We start from the raw sequence: 21,855 nt of genomic DNA, 5'->3' as shown, positions 1-21,855 counted from the left end.
TCTAACATGGGTAACGTTCATAAAATCTAACCCGTACATCAGTTACGACATCCCTCGGTCGGCTTTGATCCCCAAAAGCAAGCTGATTCAACACTAAGGTGCCACCCCCATAAAATTATACCCTAGACCTCTCAATTCACATGGAATGGTCTAGCTGAGTTTTTGAATGCTGTGATCTTCGGGTAATTCTTTCAACTTGATTGAAGAACATCAGAGAATACACAGGCAGAAACGATTACTCCAAACTAGTAAAGAGAGAGAGAGAGAGAGAGAGTACCCAGGCAGAAACGATTTCTCCACACTTGCAACGAGAGAGAAGATGTTGGCCCCTTCTGCTTTGGTAGGAAGTGCAGAGAGGTTAGCTCCACATGCGAGTATGATATTTGTTCAGCTCAGCTCAGCGGCTTATGTTGTGGTTAGTAGGGTCATACTCACACAAGGGATAAGCTCTACTGTCTTTCTTGTCTATCAATTTGCATTAGCTACAATCTTCATGGCGGCATTGGCTTTTATCTTTGAAAGGTGTGGTGGCAGATTTGCTCTCTCTCTCTCTCTCTCTCTCTCTCTCTCTCTCTCTCTGTCTTTTTTTATTTTTTTTATTTTTATTTTTATTTATTTATTTATATCCCATGACATGTATATGCTTGTTGTTGCAGGAAAAATAGGCCTCCCCTTACAAAATCTATCTTATGCTGGATTTTTCTACTTGCTTTAATTGGGTAAGTTGAATGCATATGTTTCATGTTGGTTCTTTAGTCCCTCTTTGGTACAAGCCTAAGAATTGAATTCAGTAATTATGAAATAGAGATCATGAACTGTAATACATAATAAGTTCAATTACTGTTAATAAAATGAGATGAACTCATTTTTAAGAGTCTACCAAACAAGCCATACTCTTTATTAAATTGAATTGTTGCAATTCAGTGGGACATCCAAACAACCAACTAGCTCATAAGTTCCATATGCAACTAGTTGGACTGTAAATCCCCACCCTTCTTGAATCCAATCTCAGTGGTTGGAATTCTAATGATCTCTGCTGCATCAATGGTCACCGACCTATATTGAATTCTGATGGCGGCAGTCACGCAAGCAGTCGTGATTGGCAACAGTGAGGGTGTGGAAACCGAAGATGAAGACTCTGGTGATTATTGGTGATGGTGGTCATCTGATCATTCGGGTCACTTAGTACCTTTGGCAATGTATTTTATATGAGAATTGGGTGATCTCCTTAATCAAGGTTAAGGAATCTTAATCATGATAAGGAGTGTTTTGTTTTTGCTCTTGCCGTTCTTAAGATATCATAAAGTAGCTTATACGTCTAAATATATGACACGGATTGTGTGAGCCACACCCATATTTTTTTTAGTCATCCATTAATCTAACTTAATAAATATTTGTCCTGTTACACGAAGTGATCATTTTAGTGGGGCCAACCTTTTGAAAGCGTTGGATGTTGTTCACACATGGAATATGAGCTAGGGCGATAAATTTAGGTTCTGGATGGTTGCGTGTGAGACCGGTTTCAACTGGGCTTGGCCCATGTGGGTGGAAAAGAAACGAAAAATCATCTACCAAACGAGAAACCAAAAATAACAAGCATTTTAATTTTTTAATTTTTTAATTTTTTCTTTTCATCCGCCGGCGGGTGGAAATCGAAGGCCGTGACGGTGGTGGGTCACACCAGTGTTGGTGGTTCGGAGGCGCACGAAAAATCGCAGCCGAAACTGTCGGAGATGCTGGAACAGAGCCGAAACGGTGGATCAGCGAGGCTGCGATGCTGCCGCTGCAACCGAGGAACCAGGTGTGCGAACAAGGCGATTACGGTTCCGCTCTTCGATGGTATCGGTGATGCCGGTATTAATGGCGGGAGGGCGATGGGCGAGGGCGAGGACACTGGATGGGTATGACAGCCGGGTTTGATGGATGGGTTCGATCGACAGCGTCGCGGAGGCACGGCTGGTAGCTGCGGACGGGGAGATGGTGCCCGAAATTGGAGGCGCTGCGCTGTCGATGCGCCAATCGACGCTGCTCACGGAGGTTCGTTTGTGATTTTTTCTTTCTTACATATTTTTTTTCTTCTGAGGGGGGGATGGGGGACGGGGGCTGGGGTTTGAGTTAGGTTTTGTGATAGTGGTTCGGTTGGGATTGTGGCGGTGGTGCCGTTGGGATTGACGAAGCAGCAACGAGGAGATCTGTCCGTTCGGCAGATGGGCGTCCGATTGGAGCAGATGGTTTTTAGGCAGAACAGGTATTGCTCACAGTGATGGTGATGAGGGATTGCGGTCTTGAGTTGCGGCAGGGTGATTGGTGCAATGTCGGCAACTAGAAATAGCCCAGATCAGATCAGAGAAGATGCTCTGATACGATGTGAAAAAATAAAAAAATAAAAAACTAGTGAGTAAAAATTCCGAATTTTCTAATAACACTACTTAGAGAGAAGATGCTCTTATTGATATTTTTCTGGGTATGGCCAGATATAATTAAATACACAGAGATATAACACTAATCACTCATGAGAAGAGAGAGAAGAGAAATGGTCCTATTTACATGAGAAGAGAGGGACAATCCTAACTAGGGAGAATTTGAGGGTCCTAATTACTCCTGATTACAACCATTCTTCAACATGCCAAAGTCCCAAATGCGAGTATTTGTTTTAGCCCACTACCTGAGTTCATTGACAGTACTAGGAATGCTTCCTCGTGCAAGTGTTTTGTCTCTGTATGTACATACATACATAAAACATACATGATACATGCATACTACATATATGTGCATATGCAGCCTACTGTAGGATCAAACGCCGTAGCCCCACGATGATCCATCTAGGCTCTCCATCCTGTCCGTCAGATGCACCCATTGTTTAGGCCCAGAGCCCAAAATCCAGCCTGATCCATGACTTAGGTGGGTCACATGACAGAAAAACAGTTGATAGTGGACACGTGTCCGTTAAAACCTTCCTGATTATTTGTGGAGCTAATGAGATGCAGATTGGACATCCGTCCTGTTCATTTTGTGTCCCATCTTCACGAGGGGTCCCACCACTTTAGGCAATTTCATAACTCCAATGGGCCCCATGAAGTGATTTTAAATGCTTTAGGCGTGACTTTGTATTGTTCCAGATGGTGTGGCCCACCTGACTTCCAGATATGGCTGTTTTTTTTTTGGACATCTCATCACCAGGAGATGAACGGTTCCAACACATCATGCTGGGGCCACAGAGATTGACATAAATACATGTGTATGTTTGTGTGTGATTCATGAGAATTCTAATAGATTGATGCATTGCAGGTTAACGTTGTCACAAAACCTATTATCAGCGTGCTTGTACTACATCTCTAGCACATTGGAGGCTGCAGTTGTCAACCTAAATCCAGTCTTTACTTTCATATTATCTATAATGTCAATGCAAGAGAATCTTGGAATCAACACCTGGTGGGGTAAAGGGAAGATCTTTGGGACTCTTTTATCTGTCTCTGGTGCTTCAACTCTCATGTTCTGGAAAGATTCAACTGAGAGTCTGCTTGGCACAACCAGCTTGACAGAATGGGTGTTTGGCTTGGTTATGGTGGTTCTTGGGGTTCTTGCACTTAGCACATGGATTTTGTTGCTGGTATGTTAACATGAATTTCTATGCTTCTTCTTTTTCTTTCAAAAGCTTTCTTTTTTTTTTTCTTTTCCACACACAGTAATGAAGCATTCATGAAAACTTTTTGGGTGTAATTGAGGTGGGCAGTACTGTGATGTATTGATGAAATCCACTCTAAACATCAGATGTGTCACCTATGTGAGGCTTAGGGCCCAAAAAATCTAGCCCAAAAAATCTAGCCATTCTGTGATTCACGTGTGCCCGAAAATCATTTGAGAGCTTCTTTGAATCTTTATTTTTTATTTTTATCGAGCTTTGCCTAGTCTTTTTTCCAGTCGACTCGAGTTTTTCTTGAGTTTTGATTGAGTTGTGATGGGAACCACTTTTCTCCAGTCTTGGCGAAATCTGGTTGAGTGGAGTTGACTCAAGGTGAGTGTATTGAGATCTTTTTATTTCTTTCTTTTTTTTTTTTAATTTTAATTTTAATTTTAATTTATTTCTTTCTTTATTTATTATTTATTATTATTATTATTTTATTTTTTTTGCTGATTTTTTGAAGTATTTGCTTACGTATTGTCTTTTCACCAGCATTTCTTACTGTCATCTGCCATCGTGTGCTTGGCTAATTATCTTAGAAAATAAGGAAAAATGTCTATCCCTAGAATTTTCTCACGAGGCCTATTTGTACATCTACAAGCCATTAAATTTCTTAATTATCATGGCTTAGAAAATTTGATTTGTTTTTTTTACATTGTTTTGAATTTGCAGAGGCCGATGACAAAACGATACCCAGCAGAGTTTTCCCTGACAGCCATAATGTTTTTCTTTGGAACATTACAAACAGCTGTCATAGCCATATTTACGAGTCACGAAGCCACAGAATGGAGGCTTCATTGGGATTAAGAGCTCCTAAATATAGTATTTGGAGTAAGTGACGTTACCTTTATTTTTTCAGCACCTTTCATCCACATGCATCTATTATGTGAGAAACAATCGTAGAAACAAGTCCGAGTTCATGTTCTTCTTCACCTTTGTGGATCTCCTTGTAAGAAGTAGGTCCCATAGAATGCTTATGCCTAAGATCCAACTGTCCATATTTGATCGGGTTTGATTACATTCATGGTTTATGTGTGGCCCACCTTCAGGATTATTCTAACAAGTATCACATCCATGATTAGCCTTATGATTGGAAGTTACTGTTTATTGACAAACAAACAAGGAGCAGCATTTGAACAACTAAAAACAACCATAGCATGACATGCTATGCGATGGGATAGTCATCTTGTGTCCAGCATTTTCATCCATCTTTTAAAAACTCAAACTTGACCCAAAGGTCTACTGGGTCAAGTCAACTCAGACTCGATCCAGATTGACTTGACTCAAAGGTCTACTGAATGGAGTGTGTTTACAATGCAGTTAAGTAGAAACCTAGATGAGCTACTTGAGGCATAAGTAGCTTACCTTAAGTAACTTACTATCCAAATGCTATGTTACTTTTCTAAAATAGTGAACATTCGAAAAATAGTAAAAGACGTCTAAATGGATTCAAACACTCTAGATCCTGAAACACCCTAATATTGTGCAAGTCTTTTGATTCAAACTAAAAATTTACCCCTAAGATAATTGAATTTTGTGAAACTCTTTGGGATCCAATTGCCTTTGGCATTTGGCTTGGATGTATAACTCATTAACAGCTTTCTAATGACATTATAACTGTCAGTGAGATTTTCATTCTTTTCTACTCTTTCTAGTATTTTTCATAACCCCCATACCACCTGATTTCTCTTGATCTTGTCCCTGTATGCAATTATCCTTGTCCTAGATTAGTTTAAAATTGAGTTGCGTCCATGACACATGCATACCTGTGCATGCACATATAATGACATACCATAATTCTACTTAAGTTGGAATGGTAATCTCTAAACAACGATACTTATGATTCCAAACATGTGATGCAGGCCTTGTTTTACTGTGGCTTATCGAACCTCTTCACTACATGGTGTCCTGGAGTAAAGGGACCCATCTTTGTGGCCTCATTTGCTCCTTTTGGCTTGGTTTTGACCACGATCCTGGAAATTATATTTCTAGGCGACACCTTGTACTTGGGAAGGTAATTTCTTTAGCAATTCATCATGTGGCTAACATTCACATCAATGACCAATCTAGACCATCAAAATTGTGGGCCCCACTGTATTTGGCATACATCAAAAGTCGCACCAATTGGATGATCTTTACAGTCAGGATTTGCCTATTGAATTAGAACCACCATTTTTTTAATCAGCAATTTAGGGGCCACCAATCAGATGGTCACGATTGTCTGAGTAATGTGATTTTTGGTGTTATGCATCATCCGCCATGAGACCATGGTTTTCAGTCTGAATGAAGAGTGCATGCTTTCCACCTATATCTTGGATGAGTCGCCATTTTTATGGTGGAGTGACCTCTTGGATCAGCATGATTTCCTGACCTTGTTGGATGATTATGATGCAAATACAAATAGCAGAGTGGCACCACAAATATGGGTGTACGCTGTCTGGGGAATTTTGGTCATTGGGTACGGATGCCTTCTACCTCTTACAGCAGAGGGTAACAGAGGGAAGATATCTTCAACAACTAACAAACAGAGGGGAGGCATGTATAATTGTCTTCTATTTGTGGGGGAAGGTTGTTGCAAGTAAACCATTTTTGGGAAGGTGATTGCAAGTAATCCATTATAGCCACTTTCCCTCTAGATCTAACACCGTACACCTCTCAAAATCTATGTAGACATAGTTATGAGCAATCAGTTTCTCAAAGATAAATGGATGGCACATAATAAGCTGTGCATCAAATAGTTTTTTTTCGATACTAATATATTGAACACTATTCTCACATATTCCTTTGAATTTTTGCAGCATGTTGGATCAATCATGGTAGTTTTGGGCCTTTACGTTTTTCTATGGTCCAAATCCAAGGAGGACAATTGCGACACAATTAACACAATGGATCCATTGGACAAAGACAATTGCACCACCGCCTTGTTGGTCTAAACCGTAGCTCAGGACTCACTTCTTGGTTGTGTACTTAAAGCTGGAATTCCAACCTGTTCCCTCATGTATCTAGAAATTAAGTTGCTTATTTTCGAGGAAGAATTGTCTTGACAACAGAAGACTGAAATCCTTTCTTCCTCCTTGTGTAACCAGTGTAACCATTAAAATTATTGATTAATTCTTTCATTTAACGTTGTTTGTTTAGAAAAGCACGAAAATCGATTACACATTGAGGAGTTCAAAAGAGCTGCATTTTGTTTTATGTGATCTTCTTCTTCTTTTTATTTTATTTTGTTTTGCAAAAGTAAATACTGCTCATACGAAGAAACCCATTTGGAATTCTAGATGGGCCATGTTGGGACTCGCAGAAGCACACAAAACAAAATCAAGCAAAGTAATCACAAACATACAAACAAATCCAACATGAAGGCAATCTGAATTTTACGTGAAAAAACCCTTCTGGGAAAAAACCACATCACAAGGCGATGAGTAATGCTCTATGAAAGCAGTATTACAATAGATAAATGATCATATTGATTCGAATAACCCTTGAATCTCCTTTAAATCCCTGGCTATGCCCTTAAACCCTTTAGAACAACTTAAGAAGCCCTAATTTCCTCTGTAATCCCAATTATACTTGGTATACATATACTACCCAACTAGAATAGGAAACAATTTGCGCACTTGCGCAATTTTGCACGTGCCTTCGATGACATCGATAGCCATCGAAGGTCAGTTGACGATATCGAAGATCCTTTGATGCCATCGAGTAGCAACCTCTAAAACTGTCCAACAATCAGCTTGGATTTTTCAGATTTTCTCAATGGGATCAAGAAATGGGTTCACTAACAATGAGCTAAGTGGGTTTTTATATACCACTAAAAAGGCGGATGATGAGGTCTTTTTCAGTCGCTTGGTTATGTGCGTGATGAGCGATAACAAATGTCAGAAGTGTACAAGACCCTTGTGATGTTCAACATAAGAACAATACTATGATGCGGATTAGATAATTAGTATTTGCATGTTTGCATTGCATAGTTATATATGACATTTGGCTCAATAATCCTTTGTATTACATACCCTCAGTATGACTAATGACATTCATGGATTTGACAGCATAGCTCTCCATCATTTTTGCATACTCTGATCTCTATATATTTGTTATATGCATTTCGCACACACGCACGTGCTCTCTATTCTTTGCAGTAAGCTTAGGCACGTTGTTCATGTGCAAGTTAAGCTAGACAGCAGTAGTAGTACGACTAAAGCATGTGCGTGATCTTTCGTTGTTTTAATTATGCATTGTATTTCCCTTTATAACACTATACTTGAATCCTTTTTATAGTAGATGTATGTGATGACATTTTGGTTTGTGGTACATTATGGCTATACATCTTTATAATTTTATTTTATTTTTTTAAAAAAACATTCTGAAAATCCCCATTGTGGGATTCCATTTTTGGGACTTGGTGTATGGGCATTAGGTGATGAAAATTGGGTACAACGGAGGCCGTCAAACTGAAACTCAAATTACAATGAATGGGCACTACAAATTGGATTTGGAGCATGACAGAAGTTAGTATTAAAGCATAACTTGGAAATTACCTAAAACGATATTATCCATCCGCTATTGTCCCTAAGGTATACCTTTCACTACATGATTGCTATAAACTTAGAATAGTTAGGATCCCGATCTCATAAACTTAGAAATTCACCATAGGCTCTTGTTACACTTAGTCTAAAATGAGATTACTTGTTGTAACTGCTAATGTTTTAAGCACACAAGTAGATTGTCAAATTTCATAGACAAGATGTATAGTATATGGAACTTCAGCTCACTTCCGCATTTCAAGACAAGCACGACTCAACAATTCAAGACTAGAAAGCTCAGAAGGATTTCAAGAGAAGAATCATTTGTATGCCAAACCACATGTAAAGAAGACTTTAGGAAAGACCCTATGTTAAAATGCATCTTATTGGTTTTCTAAGATTTAACTTATTGCAAATTTACATGAAAATTCAGGAGTGTTCGGCCAGCCCAACCTTATCTTGGTCAGCCCAAGAGTGACATAAGTCAAGTTTCCAACTATGCAGATATTTTTATTTCCTAAAAACTTCGGCTAGCTGAACCTTGTTTATGGCCTACCGAAGGTATCTCACCGGAGGTATCTCAAGGCAGTCGAAGTTTGGCTCGGGCCAACCTATGTTTATTTCAAAATAAGATCCTGCAAAATTAGTTAGTTGTTGAAACAAAATCATGGAAATTCAGCAAGTCGAAAGGATTCTTAGGCTAATCGAAGATCCAGATCTTTTGCTATAAATAGATATCATTTCTCAATATTTCAAAACATGAAAATAGAGAGAAAGTTCTAGAATCAAAAGAGAGAAATCTTATTCTTTTTAAGCTATTTATATTGTCATTCTTATATTATTTTTATAACTTATTCAATTCTCTTCTCAAGTAGTGTTAAATTCAATTAGAGAGTGCCCTATACATAATTTGAGAATAGAGGATTGAATCTGCAACTTTTAAGGTTTTGTTCTATTAAAAATAAAAAATAAAAAATCATATATCCCTAGGTCCTTTTTTGTTGTGCATACATTAGTTCATCTTCATCTAAGAAAAACAAAGGATTGCTACATTTACTGAAGCTTCAACTTCAAAGGCTTTATTAATATCTTCGCTTTGACTTCAAGAAGATAAGTTATTCATTTAGTAAATTACTTTTACTTTGGGTTGATTGAGATAAGCTCGTCAAAATCTCATTGGGGTTATGAAGTGATGAGCTCATTAAAATCACCTGAGGTTGGTTGTGATAGCCTGCGAAAAAAAAACTGTAAGAGGTTGTTAAAGTTAGCATGTGAAAACCTTGAATATAGTGGAAAACCAAAATTACATGGAGAAATAATTTTAAGAGTGAGGTAGGTGTGTGTTAAATACCGAACCACTATAATTTTGTTTGTCTTTTGGTGATTGATAATCTTATTCTTGTATTTATCATCTTCAAATACTCAAATCAAGGAAGTAGCGAAATAAGGTTATCTTACTATTCAATTAAAATCAATATTTCAATATTAATTGTTGTTGTGAGTTTATTTTCTAAGATTGATTATCAAAAATTGGTTAAGTCCTATTCACCTCACTTATAGGACACCGATAGCTCAACCTACAAGTGGTATCAGAGCGAGATTGCTCTTGATTGGATTTACCTCATAGAGCTAGATCTAAAGCTATAAGATGTCAAATTTTAAAAGTGTATCCATATCCAGGCTACCTCTCTTTGATGGCTCAAACTATTCATATTAGAATGTTCGGATGAGGATCTTCCTCAAATCCATAGATGAAAGTGTGTGACAAGCCACTATAACTTAACGATCCCCTCCTACGATGGAAGTAGTAACTAAAGATAGAACCACATTTATAAAAGAAATAGCCTACAATCAATGGGCAAATACTCAAAAAAAGTGAAAGTAGTGCTCATGCAAAAGCCTTAAAGGCTATAACTTATACCCCATCACTAGATAAATTCAAAATAATCATTTCGTGTGAAACAGCAAAACAAGCTTGTGATATACTTGAAATGACTTATGAGGAACTAATATTGTGAAAAATAAAAATAAATCTAAGATCCAAATCCTCAAAGACAAATTTAAGGAAATTTGTATGGAGGAAAATGAGACATTCATAGATTTCTATACAAAACTAAAGATATAGTTAACTCTTTGTGGGGTCTTGGAGAAAATATCCCTGAAAGAAAGGTTTGTGTAAAAACAAATAACATCATTGCCACCAATCAAAGCCCCCAACATCCACCTCAACAAGGGCACTAGTAGTACTAGCATTACCGTCCTCAACATCAACAACAATGATATCAACCACCACCGTCGCCGTAGTAAAATCCATAGACATAGCCTTCGCAACAGCAACAATAATAACAGTACACCCATCAAAACCGACAAATGAATAGGGAGTTCAGGAGGTTCACTCCACTCACACAAACTTACAACCAAATCATGGCAATGTTAGTATAGAAACAATTCCTCACTCTCCTACAACCTAGACCACCTACAAATCTTCTGTTGCGGAACTACAATAAAAAAGAGACAACGTGTGTATGACCCGACTGACCGTATGCTTCGTTTTTAGTGCTAGCACATTCCTGATGGACCAGATCGGCAAGTTTTGATCGTGACCCTATTTTAGTATCGTAACACCCCAAGACTTGTACCCTAGTGATAGTGCAGGCGCAACAATTCTAACGCCACACAACATGCCACATTGCGATACCTAGATTATAAGTTTTGGCACAATTCGACGTGGGCTGCACAACCCACGTAGGCCCGACTTACATAAATCTCAATGTTGTTAAATCAATCAATCCATCAATCCATCAATTAAGCCATCAATCAACCCATCCATCACTCATGTCACTCTCTCCCCATTTATAAGACCCTAACCCAAGTATGCACGCCGTTTCTTTAGGTCACGCGGTCCTACCGGTCAAATTCCGGTGACCCGCGACCTTCGAGTAGTGTTTGCGGTTGTCCTTGAGTTCGGGTCACGTTGACTCGACTCGGATCGACCCAAAACCTATGCCATCTTGTCCGCATCGTTGCTGTAGTTCCAATGCCGCATCCCTTGTGTTCATCTAAGTTGTAGATTATAAGTTGTAGGCACGCATCATTTTGAGTCTTTGATCATGTTTGTGGGACCTACCTAGTAGAGTGTACATGTTTTCCCATGGGGCCCACCCTAATGCACCTTCTCCCATAAGGCTGCCCTAGCTAGCTACCTAGCCTACCTAAAGCCTAGCAACTCATGATGAGTTTTCTTCCCCAAAACCCATCATTACTTCTCTAAACAAGAAAATCCATCGTTACTTTTTTCTTCCTAAAGCCTTACATGCTATCATAACCCCTTTACAACCACCTCTCTCTCTCCTTTCTCTTTCATTTCCTTTTCTCTCCTTCCTTGCTAGACTTAGACATCCAGTCCATCTCCCTCCATTTTTAGCCCCTTCTCTCCCTTATTTCCTATAACGTCTCGAAAAAATCCGTACAAAGATCCGAGTATCACCTCAGGCGGAAATCGCTAAGGATCAAATTATGTAGAAATTAGACGAGAATTAACTAAGTACTAAACTAAATTAATTAGTAGATTAGCTTGAACCACTTTCTATGCGAATTGCAAGACCTAAAATTAGTAGAATTGCTAACTTTACATTACCTAAAAACCTAGGAAAAATCTCAAAACCTAGTTGCTCTCGGGAGCACATTGAAACTCCGTATCGGACCTGGACCACATGTCAAAAGTCCTATTACTGCGAAACTATACTATTATGACTGCCTTACTAGGCTTGACAACCATCTCAGGAATCAGGTACAAATAGTATCCAGAAATGCACAACTTGAGCCTGGACCAAAGTGTGTGAGAAATGCGAATATCTTTAGAAAATAAACTCAAGCTAAAGTGAATTAGGCCGTTCACTTACAGGCCAAATTTAAGATTTTAAATCGTTAGATTTTGACCCAACTACACCCTCAGATCAAGAAAATTTTCCAATACATGTCAGCGTACTTGTGGCCCTGATTGAGTGATGGTGGCCGTTGAACTGAAACTCGTCCTCCACGGTCGATCTACAAATTTGATCTGACCGAAACTTTAACCTGCCATAGATCCATTGTCAGGGAACTTTCTCCAGACCATATGCAGGAAATGTACCTCCAGATGAGCTCCATTGGCCCGAAACAGCCACCCTTTGGCTATAACCTAAGTATATTATGGCCCTGGGGCCATTTGCACCAATTTTGGGCCTATATAAGGGCCTTAACACATGCCTCTCTCATTCTATACGATTTTCCTAAACCCTAGGAGAGAGGAGAGAAAAGAGGAGGAAAGAGTGAGGAGAAGAGAGAGAGAGAGAGAGAGAGAGAGAGAGAGAGAGAGAGAGAGAGAGAGAGAGATAGGTGCTGGGATTCATTCCCACTACTCCACGTGCCAAATCATCTCTCCCGTGTCGCTACACCGTCGAATCCGAATCCATTTTTGGGTAAGAAATCCTAACCCTAATTTGTTTTAGAAATCCGAATAAGGGAAACAGTGAAATAGCTAACTTATTTCATGATTTAGGTAGCCATTGTGCCATAGACAAAGGCGTAGTGTACGAACCGAGTTCATAATCGGCGTATCGACGAAATGTGTGGACTATAAATGTTTACATTATGATTTTCAAGGCTTTCAATGTCAGTTAATGATTTATGACTGACTTGATTACTGTCACACATACTTAGATGCGATGTTCTCCGTGTATTACACATATATATGAACTATGTTGAATATAATGCATTCCATGTATTTGTTGAAATGTCTGAATGAAAATGGAATTATGATTTGTGCTTAACATGATTATTGATTGAGAATACATGATTGTTGTATGTGTGGTAACTCCCTTGTGAAAGTTTTTACCATAATATATGTTATAATAAATTTATTACATGTATGTTGATATGTGTAGTCTAAGTGTTTGAAAAAATGTCTGAACTAGAAGTTGCTTGTTGAAATGTATTTAATAAGGGTGTTGAAATAAGATTTTAAATTACCATATCTATGGTTACAATTTCTTTCATGTAATCTATCTCACTACTATGTGCTTTATGGGTGAAATGCCTATGTATGATAATATGTACACCATGTGTTTGTTGAAATGCTCAAATGAGATTTATATTTGAATTGGTTGTCACATGCTATTTGACCATCACATATGAATGCCTATTGTATTTGAGTATGATTGGGACTAATATGTAGTCCAGGCAATCGGTAACGGCTTACGATTAGTGGCCAAGCTAGTTTCGCCACGACGGATATGTTCGATGAATCCGAGTCGTATGGTGATTATCGAAGTGGTTAGGCCATACGGGGTGCGTATGTACTCCACATTGATTAATTTAGCATGAGCTTGTACCAGTTGATCTTGTCAAGTAATCCGATTGGCCTAATGTATGTTCACCATGTATGGACGCTACTGCTTAAATCTAAGGTACTACTTACCAACGAAAAGCTTGTTTAACCTTGGTACCACGATCTGTTAAGACTCATGAGCCGGACATGGTGGTAGGGGACACCGTGGTCGAGCTGTCGGCCTACGTTAGGGTGACGAGCCTCCCTGTAGTGTCCATTGAGCAACTCAAAACTCGTGAGCCGAATACGGCGGTATGAGACACTGTATTCGAGCTGTCGGCCTACGCTAAGGTGACGAGCCTTTCTGGAGTGACCTTGAGTATAAACTGGGCCTACGTTGAGGTGACGAGCCTCTCCATAGCGACCTGAACTTGCCTATCCACTACTTTTCAATCAGGGGTGATGTTGCCCTATAACTTGTCTATCATATGTGATTAACTAGGATTAACGACCCTAGATGGATCATTGTTTGGGTAGATGATATAAAGGGAGTTGTACCTTAGCTTCTTGAATCTTCTGTATGAATAAGCCTAATTAAATATTAACACAATCATGCACCGCATTGCATATGCTTTGGCGAGGAAGCGCACGTGTTCGGAGTGGTGCATGCGCGATCGTGAGATGATGTCGATGAGGGAGTGCAGGCGAGGGCATGCATCATTATCGCATACCATTCTTGCATTAACAAGAATACTTAGGATATGATTGCTGTATTACTTTATCATTACTGCTTGACTGAATTGATAACATGTTAACCTTTGCCTCATAGCTCCACTGAGTTGATCACTCACTCCCACTCTGGGACGGTGTTTTAAAACACCAACCAGACTCTGTTGTAGCTACAGGTGATGGCGATGCTTATGAGGCGGAGCCTGACTTTTATGATGACAAGGAGGAGTTCTCCTACATGTAACTCTCTGGCGGGTTTATGTAGACCTAGAGTTGCGTCGACGAGGTTACAGGGATACAGATTAGATGTCATTACATTGTATCATTTTGTAAATTTTGGAACTATACATATAATTATTTAACCTGGTGACATGTTCATACTCTGGGGACTTACAACCACTTATATGCTTTATATATTTATCACAGTCTTCCGCGTGCATAATCTAATTGTCTCTGGAGTATGATATGCTGATTTAGTGTAATCTCATTCATGTTTAATGCACTAATACGGACAACATTTAATCATCATTATCTATGTTGCATAAGTGATGCATTGGAACTCGGAAGCTGAGCTTTTGCTCGACCCCTAATTTTTAGAGTGTTACAAGTTGGTATTAGACCATAATTTAGATTAAACTGGACCTGGGTTATGATAATATGATGCATACTAACATACTTTGGCTAGGAGGGAGCGATAAAAACGTAGAAACGAACGTAGGAGCCCAAGTTTCGCCAACAGGCGAAACTGACCGTTAAAACAGGACTCGTGTGCATCTGTGATCATGCGAGATGATCCCAGTTCTTTTTTAGACCATCAATCAACGGGTTTAGATGATAATTCAGCCTATTCCACACTTAAATGACCAGAATGCCTGAATATACGTGAGATAGCGCCGAAAACATCTCAAACGGACTCGCGGGCCCAAACGACGCAAATCAGGGGAAACCAAAGTGGCCCCCGCACTTTCCTGGCACCCTGGGGGGATGCCATTGCCCTAAGTCCAGTGGACCGCGATGACATCGCGCCTACCACGAGGCCTTGTGGTCTAGGGTTAGCGGGCCGGTCGGGCCGCAGCAGGCCGCGTTGGGCTAATGATGTACACGCATGCGGGGTCTTGCATGTTCACATGGGACCACTCTATATGTTCCCTTTTTCTTCATTCTTCCATTTTCAAGTCTTCAGACCCCTTCATCCTCTCAAAAATCTAATTTTTTTCTCTCAAATCTCCCTATCATCCTCAAATCTTCTTCTTCATCATCACTACATACCTACCTCCCACCATTCCCTTCAAACCCATCTCCTATCTCCCTCATTTCCTGCCATTTGAGAACACAAACCCTCCTTGTGTCTCAAAAATCTCAAAGTCCACCAATCCATCTTATCCCTCTATCTTGTTTCACTCTCATGACTCTTTTCGAGCTCGTAGCTGCTATATTCTCTCTCTCTATGCTTCTTTCCCTCATGGGAAAGAAGAGGGCTTTCATAGATGAAGTCGGGCCTAGCCACCCCACCCGTCTAAGAAAGCAAAAATTGGGTGTTGAAGCAAGTACAAGCGCCGCACGAGAGCTGAGGACGAAGCGGGATCTCGATCCTCAAATTTCACTTGAAAGGGCCCTATAGCCGGACATGACACATGGTGGGTTCTGGTGTTGTAGAATTCTCTATAAAGCACATGTGGACAAAAAGCTGTGGGTTATATCCGGCAATGGACCTCCTGTTGGACGCCGGATGGGGGCCCATATTTGAAGGCAAGTCACGTGCATGTGAGAGCACTGTTCGAGCCATCTACGCCCACATACAAGACCCATCGATGGAGCCTCTACAGTTCACTATTCTCATGGGAAGGCGGGAAGCCACAGTTGGTGTTGGTGTGATAGCTCAGATTATGGGGATGGAGCGTGGTAAGGTTCATGCTAGCGAGAAGAATCTCAGGAGTGTGCGTGAAAGAGATCGCCGTACACGATTTCTTTGCGGTTGCCTGATCCACTGGAATCAAGGCAACTGCCTCCCAGCGACCAAGATGACTCATGACTTCCTCCTACTCCACCACATATTCACACATAATGTGTATCCTAGGTGGAGCAATCGCAGTGAATGCACGTGTTTGATGGTAGACTTCCTATACAGAGCTGGGCAAGGAGACAAGCCGTGCCTGCCTACATACGTACTACACAAATAGTTTAGACCGCACGCTCTCCTAGGACAGATATTTCACTCCCATTCGGCCGACTTATATGTAAGCTTGCTCATGAATTCGGTTACAGACTTGGCCTAGAAAATCTTACATCGATCCATTTCATCAACGACATTATGCTTCACATGGGTATTAGGCCATGACAACGTCAAGCCCAACTCGATGAGAGTGAGGATGAGACGAGAAGTGAAGATGAAGAAAGTGATGAAGAAGATGACGAAAATGAAATAGAGAAAGGAAGCAAGGAAGAGGGAGAGCAGGAAGAGGAAGAAGAGGAGGCCCAAGACTCTGACGAGGGCTCTCCACCTACTACACATGAGCGCCACCATGATCGGGCTGCTTTAAAAGCTCACTTGGCTCAGATTGAGGAGGGCCAAGTCACCCTAAGACAAGAGGTCAGAGAGACTCGGGCCAAGTTTGAAGAGAGTCAGGCCTACATGAAGCAAAGATTTAAGAAAGTGTCTCGCACCTTGAAGGGTGCTGTATGCAGGACAAGGGTGCTCCCCCACCATCACCAGATTCAGACGACTAGTCCTATATTGTAGTCGTCATTGGGTCTTTTCTTTCCTTATTTTTTGTGTTTTCTATATTATAGCCTCGATAGGCTTAGTAGTATGGTAGAATGGTTGGTATGTTTTAGTATTAAAAAAAAAATTTATTTAGATTAGCTCATATGCATCTTCTGTCATGAACCATGTAAAACTACATCTCATGTATTATGACAATTTTGGTTAAATGAAATGCATGCAGCTCCTTTTGTTATGTAATGTGTAGAATGCTTGAGAAATTGAGTGTTGTTATGATGAATCTCACACACGTTACACCCTATGTTGTATATAGGGAATGCCACCTAAGGCCACTCGGAGTACAACATGTCTTACACTTGGTGAATCGATTGACGGGGCACCACCCTTAAGCGATAGCCATACGGATCCTAGTTTGGGCCCAAATCACGAGACTATGACAGATTCTCAGTCGGCCACAGGCTCCACAAATGGGCTGACACCTTTTGCACCACCGGTTCCAGAATAGAACCACACGTCTACCTCGACGCCACAAATGCCTCAGGCAGCTCCTCCTGATAGGTTGGAGCAGATGATGCTCCTTATGCAGCAATAACAGTAGATTTGGACCACCATCACTGGGGCTCTTGTCGAGAACGTGAATGTGGTTCCTCCTACACCACCAGTGCACCCTGTTGGAAATCTGAATGCCAGCAGCTTATTCAAGCAATTCCAGCACTTCTGACCTCCCACTTTTGCAAGTACTCACAGACACGAGGAGGCTGAATATTGGCTTGACTGCATCTCTAAGATGCTAAAGCCGCTGCACTACACTGAGGAAGAGCAGGTTGAGTCGGTCACGTATATGTTTGAAAAAGAAGTTAGTCTCTGGTGGGACAGCATCCTTCGGACGATTCCCGAGGGGTATGTGGGAAGTATTTCCCCCTCACCTACCATAACAAGAAGGAGAGTGACTTCCTTTGCCTCCGTCAGGGAGGAATGACTATGGCCGAATATGAGAATAGATTCACGGAGCTGGCCAGATATGCGGTGATTTTTTGAGGGTCTGCGACCTGAGATACGTATGAAGATGTGTTGCGCTAGCAATCCCAATTATGTTGAGTTAGTGAACATGTCTCTGCGAGCTAAGCAGGACGGGGACAGACTATCCCATTCACGCATACCCGTGGGTCCGAGGCCTCGACCAGATTTGCCGAGCAGACCATTCCTCGGTAAGAGGCCACGCGCAGATTCGCTTCCTAGACTTACGGCTCCACCGACTCAGTTGAGGTGAGCAGACTTGTGATGCACCTACTGCAAGAGGTCGGGTTACACTGACACTTACTGCTTCATCAAGATGAGGGACAACGGCTTCGCGCCTCCTCAAAAGATCAACCGTTAGTTACCCCAGGCCATCTCAGTTCCACTTCTATGATCAACACCACCTGCACCTCGGTTTAGGCTGCCTCAACCGCCTATGGCACCACAGCCAAATCGTTCTCAATAGGCGCGAGTACATGTGCTTGTAGCTGAAGCTTCTGAGTCAGCAACTACAGTGCCACTGGCTTTTGAAGTGACGACACATATCCAAGGTACACTAGTCTTCCTATTAGTGAACACCGGGTCCACTATTTCGATCACATCATGCGCAGTAATCAAGTGACTAGGGTTGGTAACTACTCCTATGGTTGGGGTGAGGCTGCTTACCGTCACAGGGACCTTCTCAGACTCCACTAAGACTTGTAAAGATTTCTCGATAGATTTAGGGAGCAGAACAGTGCTCGTTGACCTGATGGTTGCCCTATTATGTCATTATGACATCATTCTCGATATGGATTGGCTCACTGAAATGAAGGCAGAGATCGATTGCGATACTAGGGTGGTGATAGCCCATGGACCTGAGGGAACGACCTTTACTTTCCCAGTTCAGGTCAGTTGGTACTACCGTGTTAGTTGTTATGTTACCTTACTAGAGCATGTTGATGGTCCGATACTTGGAAATACGCTAGTAGTTCAGGATTTTGCAGACGTGTTCGGAAAGATACCTAGATTACGTCCTCAATGCAAGATCAATTTTACCATCAACCTAGTGCCTGATGCGACACCTATATCTTTGCCTCTGATGTATCTAAGGTCCATGTGGACCATGTATGCGGGGTCAACCAGCTAAATTTCGCAGACAATTGGGAGCATGTTGATGGTCCGACACTACGGAGCATGCCAGTAGTTCAGGATATCTTTACCTTTGATGTATCTTTACCAAGATTTCACGGATGCGTTATGGGGGCCACCTCTGATGTATCTAAGGTCCATGTGGACCATGTATGTGGGACCAACCAGTAGGACTAGCGTCCCCTACTGGACGTCCAGCATAGCGGACCGTCTATGGGCTAGCACACCATGATGTATGTTTTGTGTCCACGCTGTTTCCACCCTTTGTGGTGGCCCACATGGAGTGTGGGACCACCCCAGATGGACGTCCCATGAGGGGCTACCTCAGGGATGTGTGGAGCCCACTTTGATGTGTGTATGGGCCAGGACACCAAGTCCTTCGGAAGCACAGGCCATGGGTTGCTCCTGGGCCTGCAGCCCAGCAGCAGGCCCACCTGTTTTGTGTGTACCACCCTCTTTCTCCATCTGTAGGCCCCCTGTAAATATTACTGGCTCTTGTGGAAATATTTTCCACATGTTTTAACAAGTATCTAGGCTTTAGTAGGCCCAAATTGTTGATGGACTGAAAATTCAGTAAGGGCCCAAATGAATATTGTTTTGGACTCAATTGTATGAGATGTGGGGCCCACCTTATTGAGAAAGCTGGGGTGCATGATGCACACCTATTTTGGTAATATTTTGGGCTTGATTAGTGCCCCTTTTGGACTTGATTAATGCATAGTTTGACTACCCCTTTTTATGGTCCTTGTGGACCCAAGTATGATAAGATTTTTGGGACTTCCTAGTGGGCCAAGAGTGGGATAGAGCATCCCACCTTGGCCCAGCCATATGTTGGGCTGATTTCTACCATTTAGATGGACTTGTGGGCTAGATAAAGGTAGTTTTGGGCCCTTGGTTGCCCATGTAAAAGTACTAGTTTTTGGGCTGATGTAAAGGGGCCCATTCCACCCAACTTAAACTTATTTTCGGGCCATGTATTTGTGCCCATGGGCTGCCCCTTAAGTTCACCTAAATGTATGGGTCTTATGGCTAATGGGACTTGGGCTTTAGGCCTTGTTTTCCCTCCTTGGGCCTTATGTTTATGTGGTTTGTGGATTAGATGCCTTGGGGCAATGGTGGTTGAAAGTCCCCATTTGGACCCCTCTAGGTCCATTACTTACTAAGTGTGGTTGAATGCCCACCTTAGTCCCTTGCTAGGCCTGTTTCCATATTATCTAGGCCTTAACTTTGTATGCTTAGTCTCGTGGGTTACCCCAGGTAAATGGGCTCCCACTAGAGGTTGTATTCTTTATGAGGAATTGGTTTAGTACCTACACTCTTCATGGTTAGGTAGAGAGTATATCTTCTCATTCACCTCATTGACACCCTTATTCATCTTCATGGCCCACTCCCATACACATCATTCGCAGGCTTGGTTGAGGTATGATTGGCCATGGATATACCATTGTGTAGGACATGTTGGTATCTCCCCGAGGGATAGAGTTTACCCTCTTAAGCATGGTGTATGCTTGGGATTGATGCATGGTTGATTGTGTGATTTATGAATCTGGCATTGCATAGCATGTGGATATTCACCCTTTCTTCATCAGGGTCGTAGCCTCCACAGAGATATCGTAGATGGCTGTGTTTGGATATCGAAAATGATTCTTGAGCATTTGGGGTGTGTAGGATATCCCTAGGTGAAAGCCCCTAAACTTCCATGGTATTAAGGGGATGCCTCAACACCGAGACTGAATGAAAAACATGAGTGCCCAAGTGCCTTATACCATTAGGCCGTGACTCCCACTGTTGCAAGGTCACTTGAGATGGGGTTTTGGCCTTACCCGCCTGAGTGAAGGGGCATAGCTAGGCTGAGTTTGACTAGCTCGTGATATGGGTTTGATACCATTGAGCCTCGTTGGTGATTGGCTGTTCACAGGCGGGTAGTGAGGTCTCTTACGCTCGTTTGACTGTGCGGGTTTATAAACCGGCAGTCATCTTGTAGTGTATTTAACCCTGGTGGATTCCTTATGATGGAACTATACTTGATGTGTGGATTGGATATGAGAACTAACATTACTTCTCATTGCATTTGCATCGGCTGTATAAGCCTTATATTGCATCACCTTAGTAGGGTGCCCAATACTCATGTATTGCATTGTATAGCTTTGGTACGGCTTACTGCATTCATAACTTAACCTTTGTATGACTGGAGACATTGGTATTGTTCATTGGCTCCTTCTACATTCTCCTTATTCTTCTGAACACCATTGTCACACACTTACACCACCCTCTAAGCTTTCTATAAGCTTATGCACAATTGCTGCGTGCAGGAGATCCTATGTCAGTGCAGTAGTGGAGGAGCTGTGGATTGGATTGGCCTAAGCTGAGGACCTGTTGCAGACCTTTCCTTTCCCTTCTTTCTATATTATGTATTTCCTTTTGAGCCTTGTACCTGTAAAGTTTAAATTCTTAGTGGATTTTGCAGTGTGTTTCTTGTTTATTTACTGAGATTTACTCGCTACGATCTTGAGTATGCTCAATTGGATTGGAATTGTAATATGAAAATCCTCCTTGTAGGATCCCAAGATCGAAACCTATGCCAGGAGCTGAGAATGGGGTACTACGAAGATTGTTGCGGTCGGAACCGGCTATCAGATTCCTTGTGAGTCCGATCATCGAGTCTGGGGCATGACAAGAGTTGGTATCAGGGCATAGGAAATAATTTTGAAATAACTTGGGATAACATTGCATATCTGTTGCG

The 21,855-nt window shown here is 41.5% G+C and overlaps 1 protein-coding gene across 4 annotated transcripts; it reads left to right on the top strand.

Annotated features, from left to right (window-relative positions):
- The first annotated feature begins 218 nt into the window (after positions 1 to 218).
- Positions 219 to 6,833, top strand: LOC131240090 (WAT1-related protein At3g18200-like). 4 transcript variants are annotated; one of them, XM_058238126.1, is made up of 5 exons: positions 219 to 522; positions 657 to 719; positions 3,289 to 3,610; positions 4,355 to 4,513; positions 5,545 to 6,833. In XM_058238126.1, the coding sequence occupies exons 1-4, from the start codon at positions 320 to 322 to the stop codon at positions 4,487 to 4,489; spliced, it is 723 nt and encodes a 240-aa protein (XP_058094109.1). In that variant the 5' UTR covers positions 219 to 319; the 3' UTR covers positions 4,490 to 4,513; positions 5,545 to 6,833. The 4 variants fall into 4 exon arrangements, 3 of the variants coding, with proteins under 3 accessions (XP_058094109.1, XP_058094108.1, XP_058094110.1); XM_058238125.1 differs by lacking the exon at positions 4,355 to 4,513; XR_009168621.1 differs by lacking the exons at positions 219 to 522; positions 657 to 719 and adding an exon at positions 728 to 2,037.
- The last annotated feature ends 15,022 nt before the right edge of the window (positions 6,834 to 21,855 follow it).

This window comes from Magnolia sinica, chromosome 3 (genome assembly GCF_029962835.1).
Source record: "Magnolia sinica isolate HGM2019 chromosome 3, MsV1, whole genome shotgun sequence".
NCBI lineage: Eukaryota > Viridiplantae > Streptophyta > Magnoliopsida > Magnoliales > Magnoliaceae > Magnolia > Magnolia sinica.
Note: the sequence above shows the minus strand (reverse complement) of the source record. Positions and strands in the feature narration are given on the sequence as shown.